Here is a 17549-nt window from a genome sequence, read left to right on the forward strand (position 1 = left end):
GATGATGACTTATTAATGAGGATCAGTGTGTCCTGGTGGTTATGAGACACCTGATGGACTATCACGTCCTTCATCATCACTGACAGGGAACGGATGGAGGAGGCGTGTGTCCACAGTGAACACGCTAACAGCCGGTGTGTCTCCATGGAGACAGAAGTCTGAGGGAGTCCGTCTGATTCTGTACATCCAACTACATCATCCTGGAAACATAACTCAGAAACCACACTGACATCTGACGGACACTTAATGAATAACAAACGGTCGCCATCTTGGCTCCGTAGAGGAAGGGGGCGGGGCCACCGACATAAAGGATTTTCAAATTAAAAGCGTGTGAGGAAGCTGCAGCTGTTCCTGAACACAGAGTGTTTGTTCTCTGCTGCTGGACAGAAGAATCAGAGGTTTTTACATCATTATTTCTGACCACAACCATCAGTTTTAACCAAGTGGTGACCATCAGTGATGTCATCATCCATCAGTGATGTCATCCACCATCAGTGATGTCATCATCCATCAGTGATGTCATCATTGGTTTGTGAACGTTATGAATCCTCCAGTTCAGATTCTGTCCGTCACCATCTTTACTAGTTCGGAGCGGTTTGGAGCAGGAAGTGACCATATTTGGACGAGCTGGGGGAGGAGCCAGAGGTGGATCTGACCGATCTGATCGGAAACCTGACGATACTACGTCCCGCCCACCGATAGCTGTAACCTGACTGCACCGCAGGCCTGTCAATCAAACAGACACGCCCCCAAAAACAGGTCTTCTTGAATCTTCTTTTCTAATGAATGAGGGATTATTTTCAGATGGACCTCCAGAAAACTAATAAGAAGGAGTGACTTTAGCTAACAACACCGAGAGAACTGATGGACACATTTTATTCACTTTGGATTTGATGAGAGAAGTTGAATGGGAGTCTATGGAGCCGGAGGCTTTTTGGAGCCGACCTCTAGTGGCACTTGCTGGTATTGCAGTCAGGATCCCTGTCTGACCCTGTGCTCTGACCTTTGTTTCCCCAGACCTCCTCTCCTCATGTGTCCTGTCATTCCCTGGTGTATTTGTTGTGTTTTTCCATGTGCTTGTGTTTTGTTCTGTCCTCCTCTCCTCCAGTCACCTCCATGGCCACGGCCCTCATCAGTCCGAGCAGCTGCCACCAATCCTGCTGATCACCACCTCCAGGTTGCTCATCTCACTAATCACCTCCTCAGACTATATGAACCGTGGTCCTGCAGTCATCAGGTGTCGGTCCATACTGTCAGCTACGTCACCTCACCCACAACCTGTCGCTAGTGCTACCGGCCATCTGTCGGTTCCAGTTCCTCCACCCACTTCATCCTGCCTGCTACCCTGTGTTGCAAGTATCCAGTCTGCTGCCCTCTGGTGTCGGACCGTGGGAACCACACAAGTCGCTCCAGTCTGCTGCCTGTCTGCCTTGGTTACGGCTCCCACCTGATCCTGCCAGGACCAGCCGGCTTTTCTTGCTGTGAAACACTGAGCTGCATTTATTATATAAAATAAAGTTTTTTATTATTATTATTATTGTTGTTATTATTATTATTATTATTATTATTAAGTAGATTCATGTCAGATTTAAAACTATTTTCTGTCTCTGCAGCCTTTCTGATGATGAGACAAAGATGAGCAGGTGTCTGACCTTGTGCCGGGTGTGTCTCCTTGTCCCGGATGTGTCTCCTTGTCCCGGATGTGTCTCCTTGTGCCGGGTGTCTCACCTTGTCCCGGGTGTCTGACCTTGTCTTGGGTGTCTGACCTTGTGCCGGGTGTCTGACCTTGTCTCGGGTGTCTCACCTTGTCTCGGGTGTCTCACCTTGTCCCGGGCGTACGTGGCGCTGACGGGGATGTTGTGACCCAGGATGGACTCCAGCCAGCCCTCTGGAGTCCGGTGCATCCGGTCTTCACTCGTGATGGAGCCGTCTGGCAGCACACAGGCCCGGTAACACTGACCCTGCAGAGTTCAGAGGTCAAACATGGAACCTGTCACTCACTGTTGTTCCTTTAACTGTAGAACTTCTGGTTATCTGTGGTCTAATTATTCATTTATGATGTGATAATGTGTGCTACCACCTCTACCAGAACAGACCTTCAGCAGCAGCTGCAGAGCTCCTCCCCTCGGGATGACTCCTCCATGTACGAGCTCAGACTGACATCGGACACGCTCCTCAGCTCCTCTCTGGATCAGACCGTTCTTCCCTTTTATTTTGAAGTTTCCTGTCTGTGAGCTGCCATCAGTGTGAGAACAACCTCTGGGCTCTGGGAGCTCCTTGGAGGGTGATCTCACCGGGCCGGCCCGTGTGGCCGCTGCCTTTCTTTCCTTCTGATGGCGGGGGGCTCCTGCAGGTTTAGAGGCCGGCTGACGGCGGGGGGCTCCTGCAGGTTTAGAGGCCGGCTGACGGCGGGGGGCTCCTGCAGGTTTAGAGGCCGGCTGACGGCAGGGGGCTCCTGCAGGTTTAGAGGCCGGCTGACGGCGGGGGGCTCCTGCAGGTTTAGAGGCCGGCTGACGGCGGGGGGCTGACAGTGCAGCCTTCATGGAAACATAAGTCTCCACCACCTGCATCTGCTGCTGGAGGACTTCCATCAAGTTCGTCTGACATGTAGCGAGGGAGGAGAGTCGACTTTTCAACACGTGGTGACGAGGGGAGTCCAACACGCTCCTGCCAATAACCGATTCAGATTAATATTATTAACAGGACCGCAACAGATGTTAAAGAATCAAACCAAAATCTCTCTGAAGAGAAACACTCAAAGAAAGATGTGTAGAACTGAAATCCATGAGATAATATCTGAACCCCAGCACTTTGCTGCTTTTATTTTGGCTCCTCCTACCTCTTAATTATGAATGTTAAACTATTTGTAAAGATTTGAATGAAGCAGCTTTTAATAAATCCTCAATTTAACATCTAAAGCAGCTTTTGTTGGTTCAATGCAAAACATTATAATCTGCAGAATTTAAAAAGGGTGTGTCATCATTTCATATAGTTTGATCATTATTTCAAGATTGTGTCCTGCTTTATTTTGACAGTTACTCTTGCTATTTATTGAACCTGTCTTCTGTTCTCGACTTTCAGTCCGATGTTTCCTGTTTTATTTTGAAAGTCTCTGTCCTTTTGTGTTCACCAGTGATTCTGTTTCCTGTTTTATTTTGAAAGTCTCTGTCCTTTTGTGTTCACCAGTGATTCTCTGTTTCTTGTTTTATTTTGAAAGTCTCTGTCCTTTTGTGTTCACCAGTGATTCTGTTTCCTGTTTTATTTTGAAAGTCTCTGTCCTTTTGTGTTCACCAGTGATTCTGTTTCTTGTTTTATTTTGAAAGTCTCTGTCCTTTTGTGTTCACCAGTGATTCTCTGTTTCCTGTTTTATTTTGAAAGTCTCTGTCCTTTTGTGTTCACCAGTGATTCTCTGTTTCTTGTTTTATTTTGAAAGTCTCTGTCCTTTTGTGTTCACCAGTGATTGTTTCTTGTTTTATTTTGAAAGTCTCTGTCCTTTTGTGTTCACCAGTGATTCTCTCTCTCTCTCCTTGTTGTTTCCTGTTTTATTTTGAAAGTCTGTCCTTTTGTGTTCACCAGTGATTCTCTCTCTCTCTCCTTGTTGTTTCCTGTTTTATTTTGAAAGTCTCTGTCCTTTTGTGTTCACCAGTGATGCTCTCTCCTTGTTGTTTCCTGTTTTATTTTGAAAGTCTCTGTCCTTTTGTGTTCACCAGTGATTCTGTTTCCTGTTTTATTTTGAAAATCTGTCCTTTTGTGTTCACCTGTGATTCTCTCCCTGTTGTTTCCTGTTTTATTTTGAAAGTCTGTCCTTTTGTGTTCACCTGTGATCCTCCCTCTCTCCCTGCTGTTACCTGCTGGCCACGCCCACCTCACCTGCTCTCTGTTCCCTAATCAGCCTCAGCTGCTCTCACTTTCCAACCAGTATATATTCAGGTTTTCATTCCCTCCTGGTCACTTTGTGTGTCCAGTTCATGTTGTTGAGCCTTTGACCTTCTTCGATCAGCTCTCGTCTGGTTCTCTTTTTGTTCTTTTGTTTTGTTCCAGTCCTGTTCTTTTTATATCATAATACATCTTCTGGTTTTCTGAGCCGTGAGTTTGGTGCTACATAAATTAACATGAATAAAATGTATGCTAAAACATTGATTCATTTGAATAATAATGCACTTCATCCACTGTTTTTAAGCAATAAATGAAGATAATTTATACATTTCCTGTTTTAAAAGTCAGATCTGTGGAGTCTCTGCAGCCTCTCAGCTCAGTTTAGGGAACAAAGTTAGTCTGTTAACTTTTCATGTTTATTTTTCCTCTTTCTAAGCTTGACTTTCTTTAAATGTGTTGTTGCATTTAAATTTGTTTTAAATACATTGGTGAGGGAAAACACCTACAGCTTTTTTTTTTTTTTAAATTTTTTAATACTTTATCATTTAAATAAAAAGAGAATTAACAAATCACAGATTGTACTTTTTTATTGCATTTTATAATAAGCCCCAACTTCTTCAAGAACAAAGTACGAGTTCACTTGATGTAATTTGTACATATTGTTGATATGAAAGCATCGTGAGAGGTGAGAGGTGTTGTGGGACTGACCGGTATCCCCGGGACAGATTGTCCTTCTCCTCACGCTGCCTGGTGAACACCTCCGTCAGCTCTCTGTGGATGTGTGTGAGAGCTGCGTGATGTCGGCCTGAAACACGGCTCAGCTTCAGTAAAGGAAACGGACTCCGTGTCCTTTTGACAGTGTTTGTCAGTTGGAAATGCTGCGCTCATATTGGCTATAAATAAAGAAGTTAAATCCACATTACGACTGCTTTACCTGCATCCTTCACACCTGTCAGAGGCCACGTGGACATTTCAGCCTGTTTCCTCCGGACCTCCTCCAGAACCACTGAGACGGCCTCTGAATGACTCGGCTAGAAAGAAAATGTCCCACATCAAAGCAGAATGAATAAAGTGATGCAGAGCTGTACTGCAGTGGTTTAAAGAAGAGTTGAACACTAAATCCAGCCTCATTATAAATGTGTCCACAGTGAAGAGCTCTCACGTTATCCGTGCTGGTGTCTCTGTTTCTGGGCTGGATGTCAGCAGGCTCTCTGGATCGCAGCTCTGCTGTGTCACTGCAGCCGATGGCAGGCCGAGAGGACGAAGCACCTGAAACAGTCCTGCACTCACATCACCGCTCCAACAAACCAGAGACTCACAGTGGGAAGTCAGAAACAGATCGAACACACGGTTTCTATCTGTCGTCGTTTCCTGGACCTTTCAGATTAAAAGCTCCCATTACGTTGCCTTCTTTCTGGATCCTGTGTATAAACTAGTGTTCTGGTTTTGTTCCCTCTCTCACTGTCACAGCAGGATCTCGTTAACGTTATCGGGACCACGTTGTAAACTGAACGACATGACAGACTGAACTCCGCCTTCACTACAATCACTCTTCTCAGATCTGAAGCATCTGTCAGGCCCATTCAGGAGCTGGATCATGTGTTATCCTCCACTGACGGCGTGGGAAACTCTCATCGCCATCAGACTTCAACAGAAAACTGACATTTCCAATCCAAGAAAGTTTCTAAACATGCAGAAAGTTCTTAGCCAGATGTGTGCTTCGACGTGTTGAGGAGATGGGAGTGTTGGGAGGATGCTGAGCGTAATGATGGACAGCAGTTCGTTTGTGTTTGTTGCTGGTTGAAGTGAAACCTGGTTGCTCATCTTCAAGAAGAAGCAAACTAGAAATGTTTGGGAGGCTGCGAGAGGTGAGATATGTTTGTCTGAGCTGTTTCTGGACAATGTTCCCGGTACGACCACGTCCGGGTGTCTCCATGAAAAGGCTCTGATCCCCGTTTGATCTGCGTGAGCTGACGTCTCACCTCGTTGTCCGTGTCGAACTTTACGACACTTCACATTCATGTCGGAGGATTCCTGGAAAGTGGCGAGCAGCTCCTTGATGTCGTCCTGCGTGGCCAGGTCCAGAGCGCTCAGGCCTCCCAGGTTCCTGTCTGTGGGGTTGGAGCCGTGCAGAAGGAGGAGCTTCGCCGCCTGTTGAGACACGCCAGCGTTTCACCGCATGTTGTTACACGCTGAGTCAGCTCCTTTTAACCTGCAGCCGATGCCGCAGCAGCACGTAAAACACACGATGCAGTCGTGTGATGTTCAACTGAAAGAAATCAGCCTGTAAAACGTAGTAAAACTAAAGGCCACACGGCTCCATCTTTAACGTGTGATGAAACATTTGTCCGTCACCTCGTAGTGTCCGGAGTCGACAGCGTCCTGCAGCGGCGTCACTCCCTCACAGCTCCTGGCGTTAACATCAGCTCCGGCCTGCAGCAGCTCCTCCACCACCTCCTCAGCGCCCACAGCGGAGGCCTCGTGGAGGGCCGTCCAGCCTGGTGGGAGACGTCTGTTTGTTATTCATCGTCGCTTCATGAGGAACAGATGGAGAGAATAAAGACCCGGTTCAGTGTCTGACCCGCGTAGTCGGCCATGTTGACGCTGATCCCGGCCTGAATCAGCATCCTGACGCGGGCCAGCTCTTCTCTCCTGCAGGCTTTGTGCAGCAGACTTTCTCCCTTTTCATTTCTCTTGTTAAGTTGGACTTTTGTGGGGATTTTCAGCTGTCGTGAGACTTTGAAGAAGAATAAAACCAGATTTGTAAGACAAATGAAGATCAACATGTCAAGAGTGGAATATTTGTGACGTTTCAGGAGCTTTAAACTCACCTGATCGTGATGAAGACTGTTCACAGCAGGACATCTGGAGCTCAGGAGGTTCCAGCTCATTTATCTTCATCTCCATCTTGTTTTTCATGTCGTCGCTGCCTTCATCCGTTACGTCCATCTCCTCGGCTGCCGGTTTGCTTCGGCCGACGCTCAGTTCATACAACAAGCTCACAGAGTCATCGTCTGAAGATGAGAGCTCTCCATCCTTCTCCTCCTCTTTACTGGAGCTGTCAGGCATCTCCTGAGCCTCTGGAAGACAAATCGGAGGACATATAGGGGACAGACACATCAGGACACTTTAAAGATAAGACATCATAACAATGTCATATAACATCTGTCTGTGCTTCTGGAATGATGCGTCATGTTTACAAGGACGGATGTTTTCCTCTTTGAATTGTTCCTGCTGTATTTAAATCACAGACTCACCACTGGTCCAGGATGAAACGATTTAATCATGAACATTGTTTTCCAAAAGAAATTGGCAATTTAATATCATAAATTTCAGACCAACAGAGTTCCAATACTGCAAAAATGTTCTGAATAAAAATGAATGAATTTGAAACGATTTGACCTTTTAAAGGTGTATAAATAAATTTGGTGAAAAATTAAAGTTTCAACAGTATAAAACGGAACACGTAAGAATCATAGCTCATCTTATAAACTCCATAAGTACAGTGAAGTTCTAAAAAGAAAACAGGAACAATATAAAATGCTTTTAACGTTTCCATCCTGGACGACGTGTTAAACCCTCTCCGTGGGGAAGGTGTACACCTGAGCGTCCTCCACGTCCACGCCGGCTGGGCGCAGGTTGAAGTTCTGCGTGGCTTTAAGATCCCAGTCCACCGACTCATCTGAGCCGTCACCCGCAAAATCCAGCGTGCGGTCGCTGTCGCTGTCCTCTCCGTCCACACGCTGCAGAGACACGCCGGACGCCGGCGGCGTCCTCCTCGGTGGACGGCCGCAGGGGCTGATGGGAGGCAGGGCGGACGGCGGAGGAACCGCAGCTGGACAACTGACCGTCACTGAAGAATGAAGACACATTCAGTCCGTTTGTTCAGAGTCTCGTCTCGGTGGGGGAACTGCAGGACTCTGGCATCGGCCCTCACTAATATAGTAAAAGTCTCCTTCTTTCAAAAGCGTAAAGACAGAAAATGACATCAATAAATATGCAAATTATAGCGGACGGAAAACAGACCAGATCAGATGCTCCAGAAATCAAATAATAAGACAAACTCAAGCAAACATTATTAGTGAGGCGTTATGAGCGATATCGCTCAGATTAGACCTGTTTTATACACTTATCGGTCTATTTTGTTGAGTCTTTATTTCAGTTGCATACGTGACGAATAAACAACCACACGTTCAGGTTGAACAACGTTTTTCTTTATAGAAAACAATAACTGAGTCGGAGTACCGTCAGCTGATGTGTTCGGTTGCCTCTGGTTCTCCAGCAGAACATCAGCTGAGACGACAGCCTGTGACGGACAGCTGGTTGGACACGCCCCCCACGTCTCCGTGGCCTGCTGTCGGTTTAAGAAGACAGTTTGTCCCTGAACATGTGCGCTTGTGTCGGCCTCTCTGGTTTCAGGGAGACGTGAGTTTAATCAGACGGGATATTAAAGACTTTGATGGAGTTGGTTTCTTAGTTACTAAAACCCCGTTTCTAAAAAAAAGTTGAAACACTGTAAAATGTACAAACTGTGAAATGTTATTGTTTTATAAAAAAATACATTTCTCCGTTTCAACATTTGACATGTTGTCATTGGTCTAAATTAAATATTCGTTTATGTGATTTGCAAATCATTGCATTGTTTTTATTTACATTTTACACACTTTTATGGAAACAGGATTGTATGATATAAATGTTGTGATGATGATGATGATGATGATGGTGATGATGATGATGATGGTCTGTGTGAATCTCAGGTCCCTGTTTCCTGCAACCACTCACTGTGTGAATCTGTGTGTCTTCCTGATGTCCTGGTTTGTTATGGTGGTGCATCAGAGCTGAGGAGGAGACAGCAGAACATGAGCTGTGTTTCTAACACGATGACGTCTCTGAGGACGATGAGGACACAACCGGAAGACGGGGAACGTGTCACCTGGGACATCCTGTCCTGTGTTGTCTTCCACTATCTGTGGTGCTGCAGAGCCTCTCAGGTCCCCACACAGGTCTGCTTCCTGCAGAGGGCTCCGTCCTGCAGCAACAACCCTGATCACTACAATGCTGCACCATGTTGGTTATAACATATAAAACAATTTATTAATCATTAAAGATCTATTCCAGAAGGACCTCCTGCCATCATGCTGCAGACCTGCTGGGGTGTTTCCAGCCGGGTTCCTGAGGGAGGTGCTCTCAGATACAACTCTTCCTCTGCAGCTGTTCGCAGCGTCGCTCCTCCCCGTCTGATCTGTGCAGATGTGCGGATGATGCTGGACGGACGCGTCCTTCTCCTCAGAGCCGGTCTGTGGTCCTCTAATGTCCTCACACTGTGTTCCTGAGGCAGCTGCACACATTATCAAACAATACCAGTCTTCTTCTCTCACAGATACCACATCTGTATCACCACGATACCTCATCTGTATCACCACGATACCACATCTGTATCACCATGATACCTCATCTGTATCACCACGATACCACATCTGTATCACCACAATACCACATCTGTATCACCACGATACCACATCTGTATCACCACGATACCTCATCTGTATCACCACGATACCACATCTGTATCACCACGATACCACATCTGTATCACCACGATACCTCATCTGTATCACCACGATACCACATCTGTATCACCACGATACAACAAAGAAATAGAAATGCTGATATTCTGTATTTTTCTCACTTCAAAATCAAATCAACCAAATCTTATTCCTTCGCCTCGAAATATAAATATCACTTCTATACCAGGAACACATGCTGCAGTTTATTGTTGTACACTAATGCTGTGTTCCAGATGTTGTACTAGTGTTCCAGATGTTGTACTTGTGTTCCAGATGTTGTACTAGTGTTCCAGATGTTGTACTTGTGTTCCAGATGTTGTACTTGTGTTCCAGATGTTGTGCTTGTGTTCCAGATGTTGTACTAGTGTTCCAGATGTTGTACTCGTGTATTAACTCTCACTATCAATAATACTGTAATATAATTATATTGATACCAAATAATCAAAGCCTTTGAGTATGAAAAGTATAAAGAAGCATTTCCAACCTGATATTTCTTCTTCTCTGTTTCCAGATTCTGCAGCAGCAGCGTGTTCTTCTGGGATGTACGTCACCATCAGTCGTCGTAGAAACGGGTCTGTATTGATGCTGAGTGCTGTTTGTCCGTCGCGGTCCTGCAGCAGCGGGTCAGCATCGTGTTTCAGGAGCAGCTCAGCGATCTGGAAGACGATCAAAACCCACGTTTAACCTAAAAAGGGACTTTTCTGCATGTGAAAATGAGAGCTTCATTTATTCACCCTCTCATGTCCATTTCTGATGACATCATGCAGGGGCGTGACTCCATTGGCTGCGGCAGCATTGACCTCAGCTCCAGCATTAATCAGATCCCGACAGGCCTCGTAGTGCCCGTAGAGCGCTGCCTCATGAAGAGGAGTCCAGCCTGCAGGGAGAACACATCAGAACAGACACGACACAGTGAATACACATCCAACCTTCACGCGTCATTAAATACTCGAACACCTTTCTGTATTTTACCTGCGTTGTCGGCCATGTTAACATCTGGTCCCAGCTGCAGGATGGCTTTCAGCATCTGAAGATCTCCCTGCATCACCGCCCTGTGAAGCAGACTCTCTCCGAACCTGTTCCTGCGCTGCACCGCCGGCAGACAGAGAGTCCTGCCGCTGGAGGTCACCACGGACCTGCGCCGTCTGCCTCTCTTCCCTTTATGCCCTTATTAGGTCAGAGGGTCAGGACGGAGGAGGAGAGCAGCACAGCATCAGATGTGTAATTATCTTCAAGCAATTTGTATCAGGAAGAAATGAAAATTTGATTTGGACCGCTGTTGTAAAACTGTCAGAGTTGGTCTCAAAATCCAATTCAACATGTTTGTTTTAAAGGCTTTCCACTACAGAGCTCTCAAAGAACACAGGGATGACAGACCAAACACAGCGCAGCTGAGCTGAAGGTTACTGAGCTTTACTGCTTCTTTCCAGAAATAAAATCAAATCCAGCCTCACTTTCCGTTAGAGATGAGCTAACATCATTTAGTTCAGTGTGTCAGAGGAATCACAGAACTGCCCTGAAACACTCAGTCAGGAAACACGGTGAAATAACTTGAAATGATTTGATCAAATGTGAACTGCAGCTCTGGAGGACTTAAACAAACTAACTTCAAGTTGAAAAGTGTCACATCTCGTCCTGTCCGTTACGTTTTTCTCTCTTATTTTTGCAATTTTCTGTTTCTACTTCCTGTTTTATTTTGGTACTTACCTCTCCTGTCATTTCCGGTCGCTGGTGTTTTCCTTCTGTGATTGTCTGCCCGCCCTGATTGTTTCCACCTGCGTCCTATTGGCTGTCCTCCCGTATATTCACCTGTTCCTCCCTCACTGCTTTCATAGCTCTCCGTTCCAGCGCTTCCTATCCGTGAGTTTGTTCGTTTATGATTTAACTTTCTTTGCTTGTACTTCTGCCTGAGTGGATTGATGAACGTTTTTTGAGGATTATCCCCTGGTCGCTGTCGCCTCTGGTTTTTCTGGACTGTTCTCAATAAAATCTGTTAACCAACGCTGTGTTTCCGAGTCGTGCTGTCGAGTCTTTTACTTCCTGCCCTGTTACAGAAACAGGTTGGTTGTTTCAAGCTGAAGAAGCTGACTGGAGATGACTTTAAATGCAGCTCAGTATCTGAGACTCATTTCTGTTTTTATGTGTTCTGATTTTTCTTGGATGTGAATAGAACCAAAATAATCCTTCACAATATCAATAATATACAGTCACATTATTCACAACGTTTCAGTTCTCAGACTTTCAACAAGTCAAATTCAGGATCCAACCTGTCTGCAAACCTTTGAAGTAACACGTTTCCTCAGTCATTCATGTAACACGTAGATGTAACATGTGATTCTCTGTCAGGGAAAGTTACATCCCAGCTGACTCAGCAGAGAGCGTGGAGGCCAGAGAAGCTCGAACAGGAGAAATAAATCCTGCACAGGATGGTGTTTACAACCTCCTCACAGTATTGCTGTTAGTATTAGTGGTATTTATGATTTAATTTTTTACATTGTTGTTTATTTAATATATATTACACAACCAGTAGCTCCGCCCCAGAGATCTGATTGGTCAACTGAACAGCTGGAACAAATCACCATGACATCACATCCTGCTCATCACTAGAAATATCCCTCCACCTCCTCAATGGGAAAATAGAATTAGAATAGAATATTATATAACATGTAATATAATGTAGTTTCTACTTGTTATAGTTCTATTAAATGACCCATTTGGTGAAGTCGGGTCTCTTTTGGTCCTTTTTGGTCGCTCCGAGCACCCGTACCGTAACACCACGGATAGTCACGCACTTACAGTCCTAGAGGAGGCTAGCTGGACCGGTTTGGTTTGAACACATGACACGGAGCTAAAATGTTAAAAACACATGAGAGCATGGATATCTTTGTTCATCAGATATCTTTGTTCATCAGATATCTTAGTTCATCAGATATCTTTGTTCATCAGATATCTTTGTTCACCAGATATCTTTGTTCATCAGATATCTTTGTTCACCAGATATCTTTGTTCATCAGATATCTTTGTTCACCTGTTCATCAGATATCTTTGTTCACCAGATATCTTTGTTCATCAGATATCTTTGTTCATCAGATATCTTTGTTCACCAGATATCTTTGTTCATCAGATATCTTAGTTCATCAGATATCTTTGTTCATCACATATCTTTGTTCATCAGATATCTTTGTTCATCAGATATCTTTGTTCATCAGATATCTTTGTTCATCAGATATCTTTGTTCCAACCAGACTGAACTAGCTGATCAGTTTAGTGTTTCTATTTTTCTGTATTTATTCAGTTGAAGACTAGAAATCCTCTCTGTTGCTAGGTGGTTGCTAAGGGTCGGACTACTTCCTGGAGTAGGAAACATTACCTACGTTACATAAGAGTCTACTGAGGCGACTGATTGTTTTCCAGTTGTTAATCATACCTAGTGTTGCCATGGAAACAGAGATCACTAACAAAAAGTTTTATATTTTAGAGTGAATTGCTCCACAATATGAACACATGTAGATGACATGTTTTATTTAGATGGTAACTTGTATGATTGTAATATTACACTTGATGGTGCTTTATGGTTATTGGAACGACAATCATTCCAATAACCACGTTAAAGCACCCTCGAGCATAATATTGCTTAAATAACAGACGTGGAGATTGTTCAAATTCTAATAGCGTATACTGAGGAAGATTTTGTAAACTTCCAGAAGAGGTTTTGTGATGACAGAAAACATCGACACCACGTGTCAGCTTAAGTGATGAAGTGATAAAGTGCTGAAGTGATAGTGATAAAGTGATGAAGTGATAAAGTGATAAGGTGAAGTGATGAAGTGACAAAGTGATGAAGTGATAATGATGAAGTGCTGAAGTGATAGTGATAAAGTGATAAAGTGATAAGGTGAAGTGATGAAGTGACAAAGTGATGAAGTGATAATGATGAAGTGATGAAGTGATAATGATGAAGTGCTGAAGTGATAATGATGAAGTGATGAAGTGATAAAGTGATAGTGATGAAGTGATAATGATGAAGTGATGAAGTGATAGTGATGAAGTGATAGTGATGAAGTGATAGTGATGAAGTGATAGTGATGAAGTGATAGTGATGAAGTGATAGTGATGAAGTGATAGTGATGAAGTGATAGTGATGAAATGATAGTGATGAAGTGATAGTGATGAAGGGATAGTGATGAAGTGATAGTGATGAAGTGATAGTGATGAAGTGATAGTGATAGTGATAGTGATGAAGTGATAGTGATAGTGATGAAGTGATAGTGATGAAGTGATAGTGATGAAGTGATAGTGATAGTGATGAAGTGATAGTGATGAAGTGATACAGCCGTGCTGACCTGTCAAGGAGTCCTCCGCTGTGTGTGGTGCTCTGCTGGGCTTCATGTGCTCTGACGTGTTCCTGAAATCAATTAACCGATTAAAAATCTTTTTCTGATCTAAACTTTCCATTGATGAGACATACCAGTCTGCCACTGCACTCCAGTACTTTTATATTACAGTACAGTAACTCTGTAACGTGTCTCCTCCAACTCTCCACCTGGAGATTAAAAACACAATTCACACATGAACAGACAGAAGTAGAGGTTTTAACACGTTACCTGTTTTCAGCATCTCTGACTCTCTCATGTCTTTTAATGAACTGTGAGGTCATGACATGTCTTTTAATGAACTATGAGGTCATGACATGTCTTTTAATGAACTGTGAGGTCATGACATGTCTTTTAATGAACTATGAGGTCATGACATGTCTTTTAATGAACTGTGAGGTCATGACATGTCTTTTAATGAACTATGAGGTCATGACATGTCTTTTAATGAACTGTGAGGTCATGACATGTCTTTTAATGAACTGAGGTCATGACATGTCTTTTAATGAACTGTGAGGTCATGACATGTCTTTTAATGAACTATGAGGTCATGACATGTCTTTTAATGAACTGTGAGGTCATGACATGTCTTTTAATGAACTATGAGGTCATGACATGTCTTTTAATGAACTGTGAGGTCATGACATGTCTTTTAATGAACTATGAGGTCATGACATGTCTTTTAATGAACTGTGAGGTCATGACATGTCTTTTAATGAACTATGAGGTCATGACATGTCTTTTAATGAACTGTGAGGTCATGACATGTCTTTTAATGAACTGAGGTCATGACATGTCTTTTAATGAACTGTGAGGTCATGACATGTCTTTTAATGAACTATGAGGTCATGACATGTCTTTTAATGAACTGTGAGGTCATGACATGTCTTTTAATGAACTATGAGGTCATGACATGTCTTTTAATGAACTGTGAGGTCATGACATGTCTTTTAATGAACTATGAGGTCATGACATGTCTTTTAATGAACTATGAGGTCATGACATGTCTTTTAATGAACTATGAGGTCATGACATGTCTTTTAATGAACTGTGAGGTCATGACATGTCTTTTAATGAACTGTGAGGTCATGACGTCTTTTAATGAACTGTGAGGTCATGACATGTCTTTTAATGAACTGTGAGGTCATGACGTCTTTTAATGAACTGTGAGGTCATGACATGTCTTTGTTGTTCACTTCTCACTATACAATCAACTACATAGTGCTTGGTCCTGTGTACTATGTTGTTGTGTATCAAATGTGTAGAGACAGCTGTGTAGACGTTACGGTGAGCTCACAACAAAACAGACAACGACTGTGACTCGTTTCATTTCAAACCTATTTGAAGAAAGTTAGTTGAATTTCTGTTTTATCAAATAAGTTAGAAATTATTCTAGTTCTTAATTATGTGTTGTTTGACAGTTCAGAGCTCCCTCTTTCTTTAGTGTAATCATGTGTGCACCATTACTGCCCTGAGTATCACTCTTCACAGAGTAGAGCAGCAGCCTTCCTGTGTTCATGAGTACAGCTGTTTACCAGCGGTACCTGAACCTAGCAGTCACACTCCCTCTCAGCTGTTTACCAGCGGTACCTGAACCTAGCAGTCACACTCCCTCTCAGCTGTTTACCAGCGGTACCTGAACCTAGCAGTCACACTCCCTCTCAGCTGTTTTGTGTAGGCGTGGTCCTGATGGTTTGAGGGTCCATAGCTGCCACTGCTTTGGAAACGCTGCTTTGCTTCCTGGGAATAAACTCCACTGAAACTCATGATGTCATGTAAGAGTGAAGGAGTCCAACCTGTGAATGATGGAGAACCAAAAATGTCAACCAGATTATGGGACTATTTGAACACCACCCACTAGATGGCAGCACACACTACAACCTGAACTCATCTTGTGGACTGAAACTATTGAGGAGGAGAATACAAACATATGAAGCGCAGTCCTAAACTAAACTACATATTTTTGTTTTAATAAAAAGTTTCCCTTTATTCTGTGGACAAAACATATTGGTGAATGCTTAATAAAGCATACAAGAGTAAATCAGTGCAACAACGGAAGGAAGAACCTCCTGGTGGAGAAACTACAGGCGTTTACACTGAAAATAAATACGACTTGTGTTAGTTATTAATAATAATAATAATGCATGTTATTTATATAGTGCTTTTCAGGACACTCAAAGACACTTTACAAGTTAAAATGATCAAGACAACATAAAAGTATAAAAATCTGCTGATAACAGTAAAAACATGAATAATCAAACATTAAAAGCAGCTCTAAAACGTTGTGTTCCCTAAAACACGTCACTGCCCCATCTCTCCACCAGGACGTGGGAAGGAGGGACAATTACTTACAAGCACCTTAAATCGTCTCAAAAACCTAAATTAGTTTCTCCATCTTACAAACATGTTGTTATATTTGAATCATGAACACCGTAGAACATCTTAGAACCCCGTGGAACCCCGTAGAACACGTGGAACATCTTAGAACCCCGTAGAACACGTGGAACCCCGTGGAACCCCGTAGAACCCCTGTGTCTGAACTCCCTACCTGTCTAAGGAGAGACTCTGCTCCTCCTGCTGCGGCCGGTCAGCTAACAGCAGATGGCGGGAAACTCCTCCGACAACCGGAACTAGAATCAGGTGTTGTTGTTGTTGTTTGAATGTGACTTTATTGCCAAAATGCGCGATAACAAACAATAACAGAATACTATGAGGAGGTTAAATAAAAAGATCCGCTCGTTCTCAGATCACATACAGAACATCCGGGTTGAACAATGTGAGGTAGAAACACGTCGGGATCATGATGACCTCCATTTATAAAACAACAGAAGATCCGGGCAGCTGTCGGCCATCTGGTGATGTCAACATGGTCCTTCAGTTTAAACCTCCATAAGTGTGTCAGAGGAATGTTCTTCGTGTTCTTCATGCTCTTCATGTTTTTCATGTTCTTCATGCTCTTCGTGTTCTTCATGTTTATGTTCTTCATGCTCTTCGTGTTCTTCATGTTCTTCATGTTCTTCGTGCTCTTCGTGTTCTTCATGTTCTTCATGTTCTTCGTGCTCTTCGTGTTCTTCATGTTCTTCATGCTCTTCGTGTTCTTCATGTTCTTCATGTTCTTCGTGCTCTTCGTGTTCTTCATGTTCTTCATGTTCTTCATGCTCTTCGTGTTCTTCATGTTCTTCATGTTCTTCATGCTCTTCGTGTTCTTCATGTTCTTCATGTTCTTCGTGCTCTTCGTGTTCTTCATGTTCTTCATGCTCTTCATGCTCTTCATGTTCGTCATGCTCTTCATGTTCTTCATGTTCTTCATGCTCTTCATGTTCTTCATGTTCTTCATGCTCTTCATGTTCTTCATGTTCTTCATGTTCTTCATGCTCTTCATGTTCTTCATGTTCTTCATGTTCTTCATGCTCTTCATGCTCTTCATGTTCTTCATGCTCTTCATGTTCTTCATGTTCTTCACTGATAACCAGTGAGTTTAAGATTCAGATTCATGAAGAGGAAAATCAATGAAACAACACAAAATGTTTTGTTCTTTCACGTGATCAAATCGTGTGTCTGTGTTGGAGAAGTTTTTGCGTTATAATTTAAATAAATAACCCAAAAGCTGTGTTGTGTTTGTGGGACTGCTGCTCCCCTACCGGGGACCGGCCCGAGAGACATCCAGCTGCTGAACTGTTCAGTCTGACACGGAGCCGGTTTTATATCAGAGTCTCTTTAGTGACGTTTAATG

At 43.4% G+C, this 17549-nt stretch overlaps 2 protein-coding genes across 4 annotated transcripts; both read right to left on the reverse strand.

Annotated features, from left to right (window-relative positions):
* Nucleotides 1–4472: 4472 nt before the first annotated feature.
* Nucleotides 4473–6996, reverse strand: LOC138614589 (tonsoku-like protein). 3 transcript variants are annotated; one of them, XR_011310299.1, is made up of 5 exons: nucleotides 6708–6996; nucleotides 6458–6613; nucleotides 6232–6374; nucleotides 5039–6027; nucleotides 4473–4907 (listed from the first exon to the last, which is right to left on the reverse strand). XR_011310299.1 is itself a non-coding variant. In XM_069688121.1 (4 exons), the coding sequence occupies exons 1-4, from the start codon at nucleotides 6994–6996 to the stop codon at nucleotides 5524–5526; spliced, it is 1092 nt and encodes a 363-aa protein (XP_069544222.1). In that variant the 3' UTR covers nucleotides 4473–5523. The 3 variants fall into 3 exon arrangements, 1 of the variants encoding a protein (XP_069544222.1); XR_011310300.1 differs by having other exon boundaries at nucleotides 4473–4681; nucleotides 4811–6027; XM_069688121.1 differs by having other exon boundaries at nucleotides 4473–6027.
* A 452-nt stretch (nucleotides 6997–7448) lies between these two features.
* Nucleotides 7449–17547, reverse strand: LOC138614588 (tonsoku-like protein). The gene is made up of 10 exons (XM_069688119.1): nucleotides 17458–17547; nucleotides 13787–13848; nucleotides 10416–10610; nucleotides 10178–10320; nucleotides 9928–10099; nucleotides 9023–9214; nucleotides 8810–8905; nucleotides 8659–8714; nucleotides 8122–8230; nucleotides 7449–7729 (listed from the first exon to the last, which is right to left on the reverse strand). Exons 2-10 carry the CDS (start codon nucleotides 13830–13832, stop codon nucleotides 7449–7451), a joined length of 1290 nt encoding a protein of 429 aa, XP_069544220.1. The 5' UTR covers nucleotides 13833–13848; nucleotides 17458–17547.
* Nucleotides 17548–17549: the final 2 nt, after the last annotated feature.

This window comes from Brachyistius frenatus, unplaced genomic scaffold, assembly GCF_029030835.1.
Source record: "Brachyistius frenatus isolate BFR_SWC_R1_liver_20210118 unplaced genomic scaffold, ASM2903083v1 Contig_528, whole genome shotgun sequence".
Lineage (NCBI taxonomy): Eukaryota > Metazoa > Chordata > Actinopteri > Embiotocidae > Brachyistius > Brachyistius frenatus.

Coding starts and splice junctions, on each gene's coding strand:
- LOC138614588 (XM_069688119.1), bottom strand. CDS start 13,832: ATGAAGCCCAGCAGAGCACCACACACAGCGGAGGACTCCTTGACAG. Junction 10,611..13,786: donor AGCGGAGGACTCCTTGACAG/GTCAGCACGGCT, acceptor TGACCTAATAAG/GGCATAAAGGGAAGAGAGGC. Junction 8,231..8,658: donor AAGACACACAGATTCACACA/GTGAGTGGTTGC, acceptor TTAAACCGACAG/CAGGCCACGGAGACGTGGGG.
- LOC138614589 (XM_069688121.1), bottom strand. CDS start 6,996: ATGTGTCTGTCCCCTATATGTCCTCCGATTTGTCTTCCAGAGGCTCAG. Junction 6,614..6,707: donor ACAGTCTTCATCACGATCAG/GTGAGTTTAAAG, acceptor TCTTCTTCAAAG/TCTCACGACAGCTGAAAATC. Junction 6,375..6,457: donor CAACATGGCCGACTACGCGG/GTCAGACACTGA, acceptor GTCTCCCACCAG/GCTGGACGGCCCTCCACGAG.